The sequence below is a fragment of the Pavona decussata genome, unplaced genomic scaffold (genome assembly GCF_977016875.1).
Source record: "Pavona decussata unplaced genomic scaffold, jaPavDecu1.1 SCAFFOLD_371, whole genome shotgun sequence".
Classification (NCBI taxonomy): Eukaryota; Metazoa; Cnidaria; class Anthozoa; order Scleractinia; family Agariciidae; genus Pavona; species Pavona decussata.
The window spans coordinates 1,392,305-1,411,841 of record NW_028145747.1 but is presented as its reverse complement, the minus strand read 5'-3'; the positions used below and the strand labels follow the sequence as shown (position 1 = coordinate 1,411,841).

Genomic DNA, 19,537 nt, shown 5'->3' with positions numbered 1-19,537 from the left:
AGCAACGACGACGGCCACTCCACTGAGGAAAACGTCACTTGAAATGAAAAATTTGATCGGCGATAGAGTAGATTTCAACTGGGTATCGTAAATTAAAAACCAAGTAATTGCTACTCTGGCCAATCATAACAGACGCAAACAGCGAAACGAACCAATCAGAATTCGAAGCAAATACATGTAACCGGCGCCAAGCGCGGGAAAACGCGTGCGAACAAGTCACGATTGGTTTTGGGTAAGTTTCTCATTGGTTGAGAAAATGGCGCGAATTTCACTTACCAATAACAGAGCGCAGTGAAGATTAAAACCGCTCTATCTTTTTTTCACACAGGAACTTCGCGAGAGACTCTCCACTTCTGACTCAGTGTCGGATGAGGTACAGGACGCATTTGGTCGCCAGTTGCTCGTGTTACAAACTCAGAGGGATTCACTGTTGCAACAGCTTGAACAACAGAAGAAAGACCGCAGTTCTTTTGTGGATGTACTGGAAGAGAAAAACGCTTTAGAGGATAGCTTAAGGTAAAAGAGTGTAGCTGTATGTGTACTAGTGGCTTTGAAAGAAGTTCACATTTTATTGGTACATTTTGGAAAAAATGTTCAGTTAAGGATTTTGTCCTCAGACTCAAAAGCGAACCAAAACCTATGCAATTATCACAGCTTATACTTAAAGGAATTTGTGGAATTTGCCAGTGAGTAATTTAAAAGTGCCACTGTGGCTGATATTTAACGTGAAATCATTCATCGCTGAAAGGGGATTTAAACATTTGTAGCAGGAATTTTATCAAAGACGTAAAACATAAAATCAAAACTTTTCAGCGCAGTCTGCCTTAGGAAAAGTGAAAAGCAACGATTTTGACCCTTTCCTGCCCAAGAGTGCCATGCGGCACAAGATGCAATTATGAGCTCAGTATTTGGTCAATTTGTGTGAAATTTGCACAACCAAAAGATCTTGGAAAGATCTACAAATTGAAGACATAAAATCATGCCCCCCTCCTATATGAGACTTGATTTACCACCCCTCAAACTTTGGGAATTTTTTTCTTTTGTACGTTAAGGGTTCAGTTGCTATCTTACAACAAACAATGCACTGAGAGCTGTACATTAAGCTATAGTTTAGGGATATACCCAATATGTATAACGAATAGGAAAATTTTCAATGTTTTTTTTCTTTCGTTTTGGACTTTTCTCACTCTAATATGTGACCTCCTCCATCTCTGTTGGTGTGATTTATAGCACACCCCAGAAAATACCTTTTAAATGGTATATCACATGTGGTTTCCCAGTTCATAGTTAGCGATTTATAAAAATTTCGCATTTCCCTCGGGCAGGAAAGGGTTAAGAAAATAAACTTGAAATTTTTACTTAAAGGGACAGTATCACGCTATTTTTAGTAACACATTGAAAATCGAAAAGACACTATTCGGTTGATAGCAGCCAAGACATAATGACCGAAATCCCATTAAAAGACTATCAGAATGCAAAGAAGCTATCCACGGATATTTTTACCGGCAGATGACCAAAATAAAAATGGGTTCAAATTTGAAAACGTCGGGCCGACATTTTCAATTTTCGCTGTCGTAATGTACTAAAAATCGGTTGTACTATATTTTGGTTCAACTTTTCTTCTGAGTAGAATCATTATTAATTTTTCTATACAATTATTAGCGATTTAGAAATTAATTAACAAAGTGTTCAAAGTTTAAATTTAGTGAAGTTTTGTCCAAAACCATGATATCTCCCATGATACTGCCCCTTTAAGTGAAGACATTACCTTGTTGCGCAACTGGCATCGAACGTCTTGTGGCGGACTCTACTGAAAACGTTCGTAATCAGTTATAGATACCCTGATAGCATGGAAATATCACTGCAATGTCGGGGTATCTTCTCCTGTTTAATTATTTCCGTGTTTCTTTTGTCGCACAGACTTGAGCGTGAGCGGTTATCCGAAAAGCTTCGCCAGAAGGAAGTTCTTGAAAGAGAACTAAACCGCGAGAGAGCTGCGCTGCAGGAACAGCTGATCAAACAGGCGAAACTGAACGAGATAATCAGGCAGAAGGATTTGTTTGAAAAAGAGCTTAGAAAGGAGAAGAATGAACTGCAGGTTTGTAAGCAGTATCTTGTAGCTTGTATATCAGCAGCTTTCGGTCAGTTTACATTGGGAAGTTCCATTTACTATCTGCACCCTCCCTCCCCCCTCCCCCTCCCATGGAAGGTCAGATTCCTACACCCCCGTTTTTCGCTGTCAGCACCTTTGGAGATTACATCCGAAGGGGCCAAAATTCTTTGAAAAATATTTTGACGGCCCAAATGACAGAAACCACCCTCTGTAGGGTTTGGCGCACACTAGCGGACATGTTGCAGAGACTGTTTGCCAGGTTGCATGAATTCAACATGTTTGAATTTGTGCGTCAAGAAGCAGGGACAAAACGACCAGCCTTTTCAATGTTGCATCGTGTACACTGCTCTTGCAAACTTACCCCGCTACAGGGCGATTGTTCGACAATCCCTGATTAAAATTTCACCGAGGTTTCTATCCCGTTCATTATAAATCCTATTAAAACCTAAGTTTATGTTACTGGTAAAGAAAAGTTTAAGTCAAAATTGCGGAACAAAAATCTTCTTGAAGAATCTTCGTTGATTAGTAATTAAACTGGAATCAACGGCGGTTCACGTAATTCCAGGGTTAGGACAACTGAGTATAATTACGAAAGTTATCCTAAGTTAACTTTTATCGCGAGTCGTGCTTTTCTTTTTCAACGGCATTCTGAACTGTTTTATCCTTGTAGATCGAGCTGGAGGCAATAGAGGCCAAACTTTTAGACAAGGAGGGACTTCTGCTGAACGAGAAAGAACGGCTTGAGGAAGAGATGAAACAGAAAGAACAACAACTGCAGGAATGGGAACACGAATTTCACCAGAAGGAAATGGAATTCCTAAGCAAAGAGGAATTCATCAAAGAACAGTACAACAAGAACCTCATGCAGACACGAACTGACTTGGAGGCCCAGTACTCCAGCTCCATGCAGCAGCTACGGACGGATTTGGACGAGGATTATCAACGGCAGTTCAGAAGTCTGGAAACTAGCTTGAACGATCATTATGGCGCTGAAATTAGTCAGCTAAATACTCGTCACCGTGAACAGGTGCTGTGGTGAATTTTGTTTCTAGTTACAATACTTAACCCCCTTCCGCCTAAGAACCAGTGTACCAAAGCAGATTTGATATAATTTCTGCTTCGAAGAACTTGAAAAATGAACAGCACCACTTGAGAGTACTGCTCGGTAGCTTTCATTTGATTGGTCACCCTTCAGGATTTCATCCTTAAAAGTTAGTTCGAAATACCTTGTACAGCGGGATCATTAACGATACCACAGAAAAGCACAGCTCAGTAGCATTCATTTGAATTTTTCACTTTAGGGTTTCATCCACAGACTCAAAGTTAGTTAGGACCACCTTGTTCAGTGTAATAAACAGTACCACAAGAGAGTGCTGCTCAGTTGACATTAGCTTTAATTTGTGGGATCATAAGTTAGGATTTCATCCGTAGTTTCAAAATGGTAATGGTACTGCCCAGAAAGCGTTTATTTGAGTGGTCACATTTAGGAATTCGTTTGCAGGCTCCGCATAAGTTTGAACCACATTGCATGAGTAGAGATTGACATTACATGGGCCGGGAGCAAAGGGTTATTTGTTCGTTTATTACTATAAAGGATTTCATAATTCTGTGTTGTTATTAGCGTCTGAAAAGTTCATATGTGTTTTTTGGTTGACACCTTTTGAGGTTCCTGGAAAGACCAAAGACCTTGGTTCTAACCATTAAGGGCGCATATCAGATGCTTTTGCGCCAATCAGGAATATGTGTTTTTACGCAATTGGCACCGGTTAATGTGTTATGCCTTAGCTACTTATATTTTCATGCTGTGTGGTGTATTTTTGTAGTTTTGTTTGCTAAGAAACTCTATTGTTTGTGTTTTTTGGTACTGAAAAATGTTTCATTTATGTTACTGTAGATAGAGCTTGTGTATTACGTTCAGTTTATGTCTGTCTGAGTGAACTAGGGCAGCCGCCTCCTGTTTTATGATTTGGTTTACGAACTTTTTCCGCGCTTGGCAGCAGTTTCGGCCAGGCAACTTTTCCCGCCCTTGGCAGCCGCCTCCAATTTCATGATTTGGTTTACAAACTTTTCCCGCGCTTGCCAGCAGGTTTTGTTTTGTCAGTTGGCGGGATTTGGCTTGCAAACTTTTCCCGCTTTTGGCAGCCGCCCTCCACGGCATCTCATCTATGCATTTTTTTTCTTTTGAATATTTTGAACCTTTTGATTTAAATCTCTTAAGGTAAAGAATTAAAACGTGAATATAGGAGCTTAATTTTTTTTCAGTCGAGGGCATTTTGTAACAGTTATTTGCATGCGCCTAAATTTTCACCTTTCAACATTGTTTTCTGCTTTTCGTTAATTACTCAAGTCCTTTTAATTTAATAATTGTTTTCTGTTCAATGGATGCCCTCGTTGACTCAGGTTGTCATTTAAACTGTTAAGTATTAAAACACCAGTTACAGCATTAGTTGACCATTAATTAACGAATATCAAAGATATTTTCAAAGAAGAGTATATCAATAAATAAATTTCAGAGGAATATGCTACATGCAATATTATAGATAAGTATTTTTGCTACAATTTGTTAGCCGGTCCGGTTGATATTGAGAACCATAAAGAAATGAATTACATTTAGGAATTTTCCAATTATTCATATTGAAAACAGAAATTTTTAGAGTCAAAGATATTATTCAGGGTTTTCTCGTAAACGGTTACATTACGTTAAAGTGAAATTTCATTTCAAGAGTTATAAATACTATAACTTAGCAATAATTAGTTCAAGTTTACTTGTAAGAGGAATTTTTTAGCGAAATAAAAGGAAAAAAATAAATAGTTTGTTACAAAACAGATGGTAATGCATTTTATAAAATATATCGTTAAATTTTAATAAAGGAATTTTTCTTAGTAAAAAAAAATTGAAAAAATGAAGAGAGCTTTACGTTTTATTTTGTTATTAATTTATTTTATTTATTTTTTGTTCTGTTTTGTGGTTGTTGCTACCCTTTTCATTTGGACCTTTTGATGTCCCTCGTTCAGCTTTTTTATTTTTCTTACTTTTTTTTTCATTCTTGCATGAGTATCCATGGTTTCTCCTATTTTTCTTTCTTTTTGCTCCATGTTCGGGGTTCCTCGGGGACCCTCGTTCTTTGCTCGTAAATCTTTGGACGTATTCGCTGTAACACGCGGCGCTGCCCAGGTTTTACTCCAAGTTTGTTGTCTTCGTTTTCATAATACTCTTTTGTTTGTTCTTGTTTGTCGTTGGTTTTTGTCTCTTTGTTTTTAGCAGTCTTTGTTTAGTGTCAGTTAAACCTCTTAAGCCCTAATGCCAGTAATGACCAACGTCTAATTTCTCCTCATAGTATCGATACGTCATCAACCGTTTAGGTCATGAGAAAAAAGAGATGACAGGGCTGCAAATAACTAACGGGCAGGCGCCGGTCACGTTGTCCGGTCAAACATGTTTTTGCTCGGACACTACCCGTTTTTGGCCGGTCAAATTTTAACAGTCGTAACTCTTGCGATAGTGAACCTAGATTGCACAGTAATTCTTTCACAACTAAAAAAACAACAACTGAATCTAAGTCGGTTTGGCAATAAAAATTACAAGTTAATAGTTTTACTTCTCTTTACTGCAGAAGAAGCCTCGCATTCAGTACGTGGAACGGTTACGCAAGCTACAACCGCAATTGTCCGTTTTACTTCACATCTGGCAAAATCACTCAATTAAATATTACACTTTGGCAATCGCCACATCATTTCTACAACTGAACTTTAAGTAAAATGTGAAGAATATATGAAAGCTGAAGGGTTCAATCGATCTCTTAATTAATTTGAAGAAAGAAGCTAACTGAAATGTAAACATAAACAAGAAACACTTATATCGTCGAAAGGTTTCGATATTCGGCACTGTATGTAATTGTATTAAATGCATGGCTTCTTATTCCAGGTACAATTGTTGCGCTCGCTGACTTTCTTCCATTTAGAATCCCTTTAAGACAACCTTATTCTTCCACTTTTTGTGTTATACGCTCTATTTTTGAGTTGCATCGAGTGGTGAAATTATCAGAAAGCTTAGTAACCAAGCATGTTTTGCAGGGTGTGCCGGAAGTAACGTATGGTTTTTTCGTTTTTCGCACTTTGCGGCAAATGCTACGTGGAGTATTCTCGGTGCAGCAATATTATTCTTCGTGAGGGCGCTTTCCGATCATTCAATCAATCACTTTGTTTAAGAGTCAATCATGGTATCTAACCAAAGGTAAAACTCTATACTAATTGGGAACACTTAAAAGTAAATAAAATAACGAAAGACACGATGATCTGCGGTCGCGACAGGACTTGATGACATCGTGGAAGTTTGCGACTACCGGGAATTTCTCGACCACTAATTTGTCTAGTTTTATATTCGTTTGTTTTTTCTTTCGGAAACATGAATGTTGTCCCTCGTGATTATCAAATAGAAAACTTCTCTGAACGAGTCTGTAAAGGACCGGACAAGATGTCCGGCAATCTAAGGATTTGTCCGGTCAATACCCGATTTTGACCGGACATTGTCCGTTGACCGGCCGCTATTTGCAGCCCTGGATGAGCAGTAAAGAGACGTCGCCTTGATGTTGAAACAAATTCTCGTAACCGGTACCATAAGGAAAATAGAGAGAAGTGAGGAGAAAATGTTTGCGGATACTGGGGCTTTTAAGAGTTAACAGTGATCGTAATTGTTCGACTGTGTTCGTTTTCACGTGCTGTTATAGTTAATCAAGGCCTTCAAATCCTATGTGGTCGTTCTTTGGTAAGGACAACTGGAACACGATGCCGCGCAAGAGGGGAACTCGGGGCTGAAATGCGGTCCCCTTTCCTTGCGATTTCTTCATGTTCTTGGCTTTCTGCGCACGAAAGAACCACCCCTCCCAACCCTTTTTATACCTGCCATATGGAATAATAATTTAGGCATCAGTGCGCCCGTATAAAACACTTGACTATCCTTTCCGGGCTCTTTAACTTCCTCTTGATAGTCGAAATGCCACACAATTGAGTCTTGCGTGACTTCATCGCTGACGTGCAATATATTGAGCACTGGGTTGTGTTGTGAGAAATTATTTAGAGATATTTCCCTCAGAAGAAGTAGGTTTTTTTCTGCCTTTTTCTTAAGATATTTCACTTTCTGTAGAGTGTGAAATGATGGCCTGAATAGTTTGCTGTTTAGACAAATAACCATTGGTAAACACGCTCTCGGATTCTTTAAAAGCTGTGTTTCTGTTTATCAGTTGATTTCTTTGCGTGATAGTTGATGAGGCTGCAGCCAGAAGGATGATCTAATTGCTTTAGTACAAATCTTGAGTAATTTTTCATGAAAGAGGAGAGGCTTTACTTCTTTATAATGTGCCTGAAGTTTTCAACTGCACAAGTCGCCTTATTCGCTACTCGCTGTCTGCTGTTTCGGGTGGTGCCAAGTTTCTCTGTTAGTTCTGCAAAAACCGAGACAAAATATTTTGTTTCCTTTAGAGAATAAAACACTGGAAATTTACGCTGTTGCTGTAGAGTTTTAATGTAGCGCTCTATCACGACGATTGCTGTAGAAATCTGATAAAGCTCTGCTTCTCAGAATATATATTTTATGGGAAAAGCTTGCGTACAGCTCATTCTACCATAACAGTTCCTCGTTCTCCCAAACTTGTACGCGTGTTCCTGCATATCTGTGTAAACATAGAGAATGTTTTATAGAAGTCAAGTTTTTCCCAGGGTTCTGAGGGCCTTGTGGGTCACCGTCGGAGACTTTAGTGGGCCTCGTTTTTTACATAAAGGGGTCCAAGAAATTTCAAATTCCCATACAAAACGTAAGAATTAACGATAAATTGGTGCTTTTTTTTGTAATTTTTGAGATTGAACTGATAGCAGAGTAAATTTGTAACTCAGCATTTTTATTCTTGCAGTGCAGAAAGATTTCAAATATGATCATATTCATAAAAGGTGTCAGATTTCTTTGTAACAGGAACACACCCTTCCTTGGTGAAATTTGTGCGTCATGTGTGACGTCCTAGTTCAAATTGTATGCGCCAATATATCTTTATTTGCGGAAATCCCGCAATGGCGCACTCTAGAACGAACACTGGCAAGTTCACTTTCATATGCATGTCATCAAATGCGCTTTGTTAGCGAAGGGTGAGAACGGGAAACGTTTATGAGAAAACTCAAAAAGAAGACAAAATTTTTCACAGCTTTTTTGTGTTGTCCAAAGCCTTCACCGACGCCGTAATCGTAACTTTATGGAAACCGGGGAATTAAAAGGAAGTTTAAGAGTTTATGAAATAAATGTGAAAAGTAATTTTCTCTCTCTATAGAGTTATGTTATATGGCTCTCGACCAATCTCAGCGTGCGGTGGCTCTTGTTTATTTGTGTGGAAAAATAAGAAAGGAAAAATTCATTAACTTGGGAACAGTAAAGACAAACAAGCGATACATATAGAGAAAAGCCGACCAACCTCTTCAAGTTTGGCGCAGTTTACAATTAATCTACTCAAAGCTTTTCACTTTTCTCGTCAAATACTTTTTTAACTACGCCATTTTCGACAACTTAAGATTTATAATTGTATAGTTATTGAACGTGGAAAGAGTTTTTAAAAGTTGATTGCATGACAATCGCTAAAATTGAGCCTGTAGTCATTTTGTATGGCGGGTTATTACTTGCTTTACCATAAGATGACTGCTTAAACGACTCAGCAAGGAAATGAAAAGAAATAGGAAATTACAGCTTACATGTGAAATTCGGAAATTACCGGTACGCTTGCGGTCCATAATTTAGTTTATTTCGTTTCCATGTGAATCTTAAGTTTCATGAATTATTGTAAACGTAGAGACAAAATATTAACTCTTTGTTTTAAAACCTAATTTGCACAGACGCGGTTGTTGTTTTTTCGAAACGTAAACAAAACAGTCTTCAAATCATGTACAACAATAGCGTCATGTTCAAACTATTCCAGACACATGACATCGGTTGCTGGGCGATACGCTTCCTCTTCATGAAAGTCCAAAATTATATTCTTGAGCAAATATATAACGTGTCAATATCATTCTACACTAAACATTACAATATCCGTTTGCTCAAAAGCCGTCACGTTTTTCTGTGTGCTTCGATGCAAAGTCGTTCCCTCGTTTGCCATGAGCGAAATTCGCGAATCGAGTTTCGCGAGGAGAAAGCTGGGACGGGTTAAGTGGTAATGACAAGTCTATTAAGATCAACTTATTTTTATTTATTGCACGGCCGGGCCGAACAAAGCCGTTCGCCGGTTATTGTGTTGTTGAATGCCTCTTAAACTGGCTGTAAAGTGATTTGGACCGTCAAGTCGTGGCGATTTGTCTTCTTCTCCCGATGGAATGGCACGACTTGTCGCTGTGGATTGTTAATTCACTGCTGGAGCGAGATTGTTTCAAGGTTAGCTTTCGTTTACGTTCTGTATATCAAAACAGATGAGATTTTACGATTGTAATAATTACCTTACTGTATGTTAATCTTCGAGTTCGCTTAGTTTAGTTACTCGATGTTATGATATTGCTGTTGTGCTCTTGCGTTTTACTTTGCGCTAAGTAACGTTCACACAACGCATCGCATATCCAACTTGTATATTTTCCGTTTAAAACACTGGATTTCTTACGGTAGAATTTCGAACGACAAGTTCATCAGTAAGCTTCTTTGTCTTTGTATTTAAATATTTCGACCATGCTTTGTTATTTTCTTCCTCAAATTTGAACGGTTAGTAACGAAGTTATTTATCAAGTTAAGCACGCTATATATTTCTTAACCTGTGGTTTTATTTTGATCGCAGAGAATTTTAATTCATTGCCCATAATTTCCTGCTAACCAATCAGAACTCTCGAACGATCGTGTAACACCGGCTAAGCACCTGTTTGGAACAGTTTAACGGTCTGTGTGATTGGTCGAGGACGTTTATTCTGACTAAACAAAAGCTTCTGTTCCTTTTTCAAAATTCGCGTGTCACACACTGTTTACTGACGCCGTTCAATCTATTTTCTACATTTCTTTCGTTTTATTACCCTTTAAACTCCCGCAAAATTGCCCATGAAGTTTTCGCAAAATACGCTCCCTCCAATAAAACTAAGTCTCGTTTCATTTCCTGGTTTGAATTTTGCAGTGACTGTGTATTTTTAACGCGACTAGCGCTCGTTCTGACAGACAAGTCAGAAAATGAAAGGTTGTAAATCTTTAATCTACACAGCCTTATCTTTCTAACTGTGAATGCCTATTGGCTACTCGCTGCACGATAGTGCATCGCAAACTCGAAATACGGGAAATTTATTAAAAAGGTGATAATTGTTTACGGTTCGTTGGTCGATCGCTCGATTAATATAAACAAAGATAGTGGAAGAGTCTCGCGGCCTAAATTGCAGGTTTTGGTCAAGTCCACTGCACAATTTAAAACACTTGAAAGTTGAACAGATCGGAACCGCATTCAAACAGCGGAACATTAATTGTTGAACTTATAAGAAGACGACTGTTCTTGCGATCTTTTGAAACGTAAGTTTTGTCTTGGAATTGTTTGAAAATTCGTTTCTTTTGTTTTGTATAAGAGATCCGACTAGAACACAATTTGTCTTTCAGTTGTCTCGTTTAATGTCCCCGCGAGCGAAGGCAATTTGCAGTGTTTGAGTCTGAATAAGTGTATTGGTAATTCTATTTTTGCAATCGAATTCGCTTCCTGCGGTCGCATTGTCGTGCTCTAGTGCTCTCTGCATAAAAGGAAAGTTACAGTTATAATTTTAAAGGAAAACACAACACTTTAATTTAAAGGACACGTTTCGGCCGTTGCAACAGCCAGCCAACTTGTTCCCTGCTATCAAGTCCTTTTGAAGTTATAGTTATTTTACTACGATTTTTAAGCGAATCATTCGCTAAAAAAGGGTAAAAAGTAAAGCTCTCGTGTCATATGCTTGATTTACAAGACGGAGTAGAAGTAGACTCCAAACGGCCAAAACTCGAGGCTACTTTGGGCAAGGATATATATGGGCGTTGAGGTATATTTTGCATGTGCAAAACGTGAAGATCGCACTAATTCATACAGCGACACGATTAAGCCGCTCTGTTCGTTCGTCATTAATGACGTACTATTCCGTATCTTGAGCACGATAAGTCTGTACGAGACGAAAATAGAGGGCGAGTTATTTCTGATTCTTTCACAAACCTGAGTCATTTTGCTAACTGTGCGGAGAGGCGGGCTATTTCAGTCACGCAGCGACAAGGTTAGGCTCACCATTCATTTGTCACTGGTGACGCACTGTCCCGTATCTTGAGCACATTAAATCCATCCTAGAGGAAAATACATGTACTCGCGTTTTAAGTCGAGATATTTCTTAACCTTTCATCACAAACAAGGTAGTTTTTTTAATTGTGCGGGGAGGTGCTACTGGTTTTAATACGTTTTAATAGTGGAGTGGGAGTTGATTAATTTTGTTTTCGAGTGAGTCTCGTTTGTTTCTCGCATTGTTTGTTTTGTTCTCTTCTTATTCGGTTAGTTGCTTTCAAATTTCCAATTAACGACTTCTGGCAAGTTGCTTGTTTGCTTGTACTGTACGTGGTTGGACTCTGTGTGTATTTGCCTTTTGTTTTTAATGCTTCGATATCTCGTTGATTAATTGCGGTGCATAAACTGCTTTCCATCTCAGCTGGAAGGACTTTCAATCTAATATTCCCTTCATATCTTCCCCCAGGACTTGCACGCTTGTTTGTCATCAGTCGACCTTTGTTTTATTTTTCATTTAGCTATCACGTCGAGCTCCGTAATTGTTAATTTTTTCTCCCAACAAGGCTTATTGGAAAACAAAATTTACAGTAGTGTTGAGATTGTAAGTCTAATTAGCAGGTAGAAACACAACACCACTTTGAAGACTTTGAACAGGTGCTTGGGTGAGTGTCACTCACTGTAAGATTAAGCTTTCAAGTACCATAAAATTGTAAAATTCTAAAATTCTAAATATAAGCCCTGGGCATATATTTGTCAACAGGACCTTTGAGGTGCTTAATTTTTGTCTTGGAGAGGCCTGTTATTAAAGGGAATTTTGCATTCAAAAATAGATAAAATAATACCGTATCTCATGAATAATTTTCTTTTGTGAAATTGCTTATTTTACCGAGTCATCTTTGGTTTTGCGTAAGCTGTATTCTGTCGTAAGCTGGTCCTTACTCGGCAAACGCGGAACTGACATAGGCTTTCCGAGCGAATTATTGCCAAGTAATCAACGCGATGTGAAAAAAGTAAGCTAGATCACAAATTAAATTGATAAGCACCAGTGATCATAAAAAGAAAACAATGTTGTTAAAGTTGGAAGTCTGTACAGTCAACAGCCCTATAGTCCCTCTCTGGTTTGTCACGTAACGCTCTTCTCGTATAGGGAAGTATTGCGTGACGAGCGACGGCTTAAAATAACGGCTGCTGTAGGAGACTGTGATAGCGAAAGAAATGTTTTATTCATATGTGGTAATGCATTGACTCCTTTAAAGCGAGTTGTTATTTTAACTATTTCTCTAGCTTAAGCAGTAGCTCAAAAGGCTTTGGATGTCATGGCATATTAAGAATTATAGTGCCAAAGAGACCCCAACTCAGGGAATGACCACTTAGACATTCTTGATATTTACACTCCACGTTGTTAATTTACTGTTCCTCACACGAATAGTACTTTGCGTAATTTTGGACTTTTATAATTCATTGTCACGCTTTTTCTCTCCATCATAACCGATGAATAATTCAGTAAGCTCTTAGGTTGAAACGTCAATGTTTTTACAAAACGCTTGCTTTTAGTGTTTTTGTTTTTTTTTTTTAACCCAGTGTCAAACTTTTTTGCATATTTTAATCATGGCATATTGTTGAGAATGCTATGGCTCGAATTAGAATTTCAAAAGCTGTTTCTGTGGAGGAAGGTGCAAAAAGCGGGGAATTCGGAGAAAAATTTTCGGAGTAAGGGTGAGACCTACTTAGCAACAAACTTAACCCACTATGCCGACAGTCCGTGATTGGTGGGAGGCGAGTGTTCTCAGCTTAGCCCTCTTTGCTTCCCATAACTCGTTGAGCAACGCGTATTTTGTAACAGTTTCTCAGTTTTTTTCACTGCTTAGTTTTCGTTGTTTTCCATGAATTGGTACCTTAGTTATGTCTTTTCCCTCACGAGACATGCAGCTCGCGTATTACATGACTTCAAAGCTACAACGTGCTGCAAATATATTCCTCGGCAATCAAAGACGTAACTCATTTCTCCTCTAATTGAGAACAAACAGCTTAACAATTGATTCACAGGCTGCTCATTGTACTGGTTTGTTCTTTAGGATGAATTTCAAATGGTGTGTACACTGTGTCGGTTGAACAAACATACAACAATACAATTTGTCAAACTAAAACGCACATGCCTCTGCCTCGGTAAACAAAGATGGCGTCCCCCTAATAAAAGATTTTGTGGTTTCATCCATGCTGTCTTACTCCGTAATTAAGGTGCGCTGGTATTTTTAAGGGACCCTTGCATATGTGTCCATAGTTTCCATAGCAAAGCTGAAATCTTTTTAGTATTACCTTCTTCTTATCAGGTATGTGCCAAATTGCATTGCTTATGTTTTGCATTACTCTTGCATAAATTTCTGAGTACTCCGGCATCCAACGCCATGTTGGATGGAAACGTCTAAACTCCCAAGCGCGTTGTTCATCGTACAAAGTGTCGCATAAAGTTTTCCAGGTAGATTTTCAGTCATCATTTTGTGCAACCAGCAATGTCTGATCGTTCACCTTTTTCATTCTGTTGTTGGATACAATGTTTTCATCGTTTAGCCAAGGATTCACACAAAGTCGACCTTTTTAATTTAGCTCTGTGAAATTTGCAGTTTATACAGGCGTTTGTGGTGCATCATACAAATGTAGTGTGCATAGTATGAACTTAACTACAAGGAAACGAACGGCTATGAATGTTTCCGTCCTCGTGGAATGGCAAATTCCGTATTGTTCTCTTGTGTTAAGATGATACGAATGGTCTATATTTTTTAAATACTTAAGTCATAATATATTTTCTGTTCTTGTTAGTTTATATAATTTGGATGATCTACATCTAACTTTGTTCGGAATTCCTTTTTCCGAGTATGCTTGTGTCACTGACTGAAAAAAAAAATACATCTATCAGGTTGCCAGCTGTTAGGAAGCATTATAAGCATACTATAAAATTACCAGAACTTAACTCGATCTTAACTCGAGTTCGACCTCATGGGTTCCTCGCTCTCATAGTTAACTTTTTACTTTCTCTGCTCTTTCTTGGTTAGATTTCTCGGATGAACTCGGAATTTGAACAGAAGCTCTTGGAGCTCAAACACGAGTTGGAGACACAGCGACTGCAGCAAGTGGGGACCATGAAGAGTGTGTTGGAAAGACAACATTCCAAGGACATAGTCGATCTTGATGATGTTCATCATCAACAGATGGATGGATTAAGGGATGGTAAGGAATTGCATGGCGTTTCGAAGTTCATGAAGGGACTGGGCCCTAATTTACACTTTGTTCAAACTGGGTCATATGCAATCTTGTACCCAGAGTCCTCAGGCTCTTTGGCCAGCGGTTGGTCGCCAGGAGAGACACTGGAGAATTCGAAAAAAATAATTTTTTGATTGGCTGCCCCATAAAGGCTTGCATTGTTTTACCGCGGAAATCCTGTGGTAATAAAATTCCAGTATCCCAGCGTGTCTCCTGGCGACCAACCGCTGGCCAAAGAGCCTGAGAACTCTTGGTACGAGATTAAGTCATATGAGGAAATGAACCCCATTGCCAGAAAGATTACATAAAAATTAGTAAGTTCATCAAGTTTGGTTATGTTTCATTGCGTAGTAACCAGGCTGTGACCTGTCAAAGGTCGCCCAAATTTCATACAAAGTCTATTTTTTTCCCATTTTTGAAAGCCTTCTACATGGCCTCAATCTAACGACAGAACCTCATACTTGGTAAACTGACTAATTTTGAATTTTAATGTGATCATCCTTGTGATGGACTTTCTGAGTACATGAACATTTCAATTTTTGAGTGCTAACTGTTTTTGTGCCTTCCTTAAGGACGGTGCCTACTAATACCGAAGTATTTTTGTGCAGCTTATGACTATGCGGGAAAAACAGATCTTAGCAAGGCCTCTTAGAATCCAAAAAGAAAATTGGGGGTAACCACGCATTTTTCAGAGATAATTAAGCAATAATATCTCAAAAAAGCGCCAAAATATAAAGCAATGTATGGGATTTTTTTCCTAAATTGAAGCTTAATTATCTCTCAAAAATGCATGGTTACCCCTAATTTTCCTTTGAGATACCAAAAGCACTTGCCAAGTTCTGCTTTCTACGTATAGTTTTAAACCGCGCAAAATTATCCCTGTATTAATAGGCACCACCCATAGGAAACCCGAGTATCTCGAGATGCGCAGAACGTATGTGCAGTAACAATAGTAGGCACCGTCCTTAACATTTGCAAATTGGCTCTTTGAGGCTTCTATAATTTGGGCACTTGTTTTACATTTGTATATGAATTCACGTAATATACTTTCTCCTGATAGCCTGGGGCTATTCCTAAATTAATCATTTTGTTTCTCCTCTGAAAATAGAGCGCGTTTAACTTACTTTCCTTGAGCGCTTCTTTTGTTTCTATTATTTTTGTCTAACCAGGTCTGATTTTAGATGATAATGAAATGCCATCAGCTACCTGAAGAAAAGTATCCCCTTCATTTTGCTTGTTTTGTATTAGTTTGCAGACGGAATCTTAGAACATCAGTTTCTAGCTACATAGCCAAGCCAAACATCTGCTTCCATAGAAACTCTTAACACAAATTTTATGTGATTATAAGACGGCAACGAATGCGCCACGACGTTTGGAATCGCGAACGGTTTGATCGTTCTGTTGTTAAATCGCTATGCTTGATTCCATGGGAATTTTTATCCAAAACTGAAAACATCTGTTACGTGTTATTTAAGCGAGTTTGTTCCACTCGATCCACGGAGAGGTTTCTATTGGTAAGCTGCCGTCTTATGTAGTGCTACCTTTATCGCAGTTACTTTTGCGCCGCGCTGTATTTTTTTTCCAGGTACAATCACACTTCAGCTTATGCCCACTTCAAAATGGCGGTACTATAAAGCACACACATGGCTGCTATTTTCTACTTTTTTAAGTTAAAAAAGAAATAACCGAAAGAAGAGTCGAACCCGGGGTCGTTGGATTCCCAAGCGGGAACCTTACCACTACGCAACCGACGACTAACTGCCAGATTTTGCATTTTTTTTTTCTCAGATACCCTAACCCCAAATATAAAGGCTAACCGCAGGCTGCCTTTGTTAAATTAGGCTAACCGGAGTGCTAGTTAGGCACACCGGAGTGTTTTGTTTTGTTAGTTACCGGTCTGTCACGGTAAGTAGCCGCCATCTTGAAGTGGGCGAAAAAACATTGCCCGCTCCGAGGTGGACGCTCACTCGTGACCCCGGCTACACACAAACAGTCAAATTATAACCCCTTAGAAGCGAACACTACTGGCGCTTGCCGTGTGTCAGAAGTTCCTGACCAGACCAACATGAATGCGCCAATATGGAGGACCGGTGGAAATGGGAGATACTATTTTCAGAACGACAAAGCTGAGATTTTGAAGCGACAACGATCTCTTCAAAATAGCTCATTCCGTTAGCAGATTTACCGTTCTGAAGTGTAGTTGTGCCAAATGTAGAGCGCCGAAGTGTTTCAGCTGTACACGGGCACCGCACTTTTTAGACATTCCTGGCTGGTGGTGATGATGATGATGATGATGATGATGATGATGATGATGATGATGATGATGATGAACGGACGTTCGACTGCATATGCCCTCATTTCTACACCATTTTCAGACTCGCTTTGTAATCCAATTCCTTTCCTTTGCTCTTTAGAACTAAGCGAACGCCATCACGAAGTAATGGGAGCCGTTAAATCACAACTGGAAACTTCCCATCAAGAAGACCTAAACGAACTCACCGCCAGCTTCCTGGCGGAGACGGCCATCAAGGTTGAGTCCGCCCGTCTGGAGACTGAGAACGAGTGGCAAGAGAAACTAGAAGCGACCAAACAAAAACACGAGGAAGAAATTCAGGAAATGACAGAAAAGATGATTCAAGTAAGTGGATGTTTGAATCTGTCTTTTGTGTCCTCAAAACAATGTACTCAATTCATGTAGTTTATTCTTGATAGTCAAAACTATCATCAGCTATTATCAACTATCAAGCGAGTGGTCAAACGGCTCAAAGAAACCTGTAATAGCAGAGGATAGTTCACCGTGAGCCTCTAGTGTCAGGCACCTGCCAAGTGTAAACATTGCAACCATAGCTTCGCGTTAAGTTACAAAACTTCGCACGGATGAATTTTTCGCGGCGAAAGAGGGCGTCAGCGTGTTTCGTTTTCCTTCGGTTATTGGAAGAACTAACGGAAAATGAATCTAGAGAGCGCTGGTGGAGAAAACAGCTGACCGAAAAACTATCATCGACTATCATGCGCGTGATCAAACGTGAAAAACTATCATCAACTATCGAAGAATTTGAACACGCTCAAAGTGAATGATAGTTGATGATAGTCGATGATAGCGCATGATAGTTGGTGGTCAAACGAGCGCTCGAGTTTTAACTGCCATTAGCTATCGTTGAGTATCATGCGCCGTTTAACCAGGGGTTTAGCTTCTAGTGCGAGTTTGACTACGAATTGTAGATGTGACTTCAAGTTTTTAGCGAAGTATTAAGAAGAGATATAAATCCCAGGAAGCATCATTTTACTCTTTGTGAGCGACGAACATGACGCAGTCGTTTTAAATGATGATAGCTAAGTCCTTTTGCGATTCCAAAACAAAAGATTGCCAATGTTTTCGCCATTACGATGTTCTCACAAAAACTCGTAGTAAAATGACGACGGCTATCTCGTTTTCCCGCCAAAATGACACTGGCTCACTCAAGCGCGCTCTTTATCTATTGGACAAACAAGTTGTCGTATTCTTACCCGTACTTGAATTTAAAGGTCTCTAGCAGAAACCAAAGAGACAATAGTCCAATTAGGGGCGAGTGTGGCATTTTTAAGTATCAGATTAGGTTCAAAAACCGTAGTTCACCGAGAAATGAATTTTTCATAACGAGTTTAGCAAACCTGTAAAGTTTCGTTGAGATCTGAAATATTTGTGGGGAGCAGGGATGGCGCAGTGGTGAGAGCACTCGCCTCCCACCAATGTGGCCCGGGTACGATTCCCGGACTCGACATCATATGTGGGTTGAGTTTGTTGTTAGTTCTCGTCTTTGCTCTGAGAGATTTTTCTCCAGGGGCGCTTTCCATTCGACCAAAAATTCCCGAAATTCCGGGTTTGGGAGCGAATGGAACAGACATTTTCCGGAATTTCATTCCGAAATTTTGGGTGTACCTCGCGAGGTTGGCCTAAGATTCCGGAAAATCGGAATAACCGGAAAATTCCGCTCCATTCGACCATTCCTGCTCGCGCCCAGTTTCTCAGAGCCCGGAAATCGAACTCGACATGGCTTCCAATTCTTCTGCTCAATATCAGTGTTCCGCTTGTTATTATGCGACGGATGACTTGAATGTTCTTTTGCACCACTTTTGCACCGGAGCCACGGCAAACTTTCGTAAGTAGTGCGAAAATGCATATAAGCTACGCAAGTTTCTCTCGTCATTCTGAAGTGACCCTTAAACTCGTCAGGAAAATAGAGAGGTATCGTGCCCGAGTCGCGGACTCGGTTTAAATTCCTACGCATGTAGGAGCTATCCACACTGAACAGCGTTATGTCGTCGTCCTCGTCCAATACTTCGCTTATTTAGTCGTCGAGCAACTCTAAAGCAAGTAAAATAGACAAAGAGTCCGCCATTTTTTGATTCCCCTGTTTATTTGGTATTTTCGCGCGAAAATTGGTACGTGATGGACTGGGACGGCTTGGTTCAAACCAACCGGGAAATACTGTTCCATTCGTCACATGGAATACTCGAAATTTCATTCCGGAATTTTTGGTCGAATGGAAAGCGCCCCGGGTACTCCGGTTTTCCCCTCTCCTCAAAAACCAACACTTCTAAATTCCAATTCGATTTGGAAAGTGATCCCAATTAATGCCCTGCGCTAAAGATAATGACACTTGAATGAAGTGATTTATTTATTTATTTTTATTTTATTTTATTTATATACTTTTTTAAAATTTTAAAATTGCTATTATTACAAAGCAACGTATGGCAGGTGGGCAGTGTTAGCCCGCCAGCAATACAATTTTTTATTAATATTTGCAGCAGATCCACTCAGTATGGTAATTTCATTTTTGAACCCGTTCAACTTAATCTAATATTTAAAAATGTCACGCTATTTTGCATAAAAGTGTAAAGGCATCACGCATTCTTTCCTCTCCCAGGATTGCGTCACGTGCTGGTATAGAAACGG

The 19,537-nt window shown here is 39.4% G+C and overlaps 1 protein-coding gene across 1 annotated transcript in view; it reads left to right on the top strand.

Moving 5' to 3' along the window:
• LOC146452399 (uncharacterized) overlaps nt 1–19,537 on the top strand; it is an 81,766-nt gene that overhangs the window by 17,325 nt on the left and 44,904 nt on the right. The window contains exons 10-14 of the mRNA XM_085097915.1: nt 329–516; nt 1,921–2,098; nt 2,784–3,140; nt 14,394–14,568; nt 17,016–17,239. Coding sequence (XP_084954041.1) covers nt 329–516; nt 1,921–2,098; nt 2,784–3,140; nt 14,394–14,568; nt 17,016–17,239 — 1,122 coding nt within the window. The remainder of the gene's footprint in view (nt 1–328; nt 517–1,920; nt 2,099–2,783; nt 3,141–14,393; nt 14,569–17,015; nt 17,240–19,537) is intronic.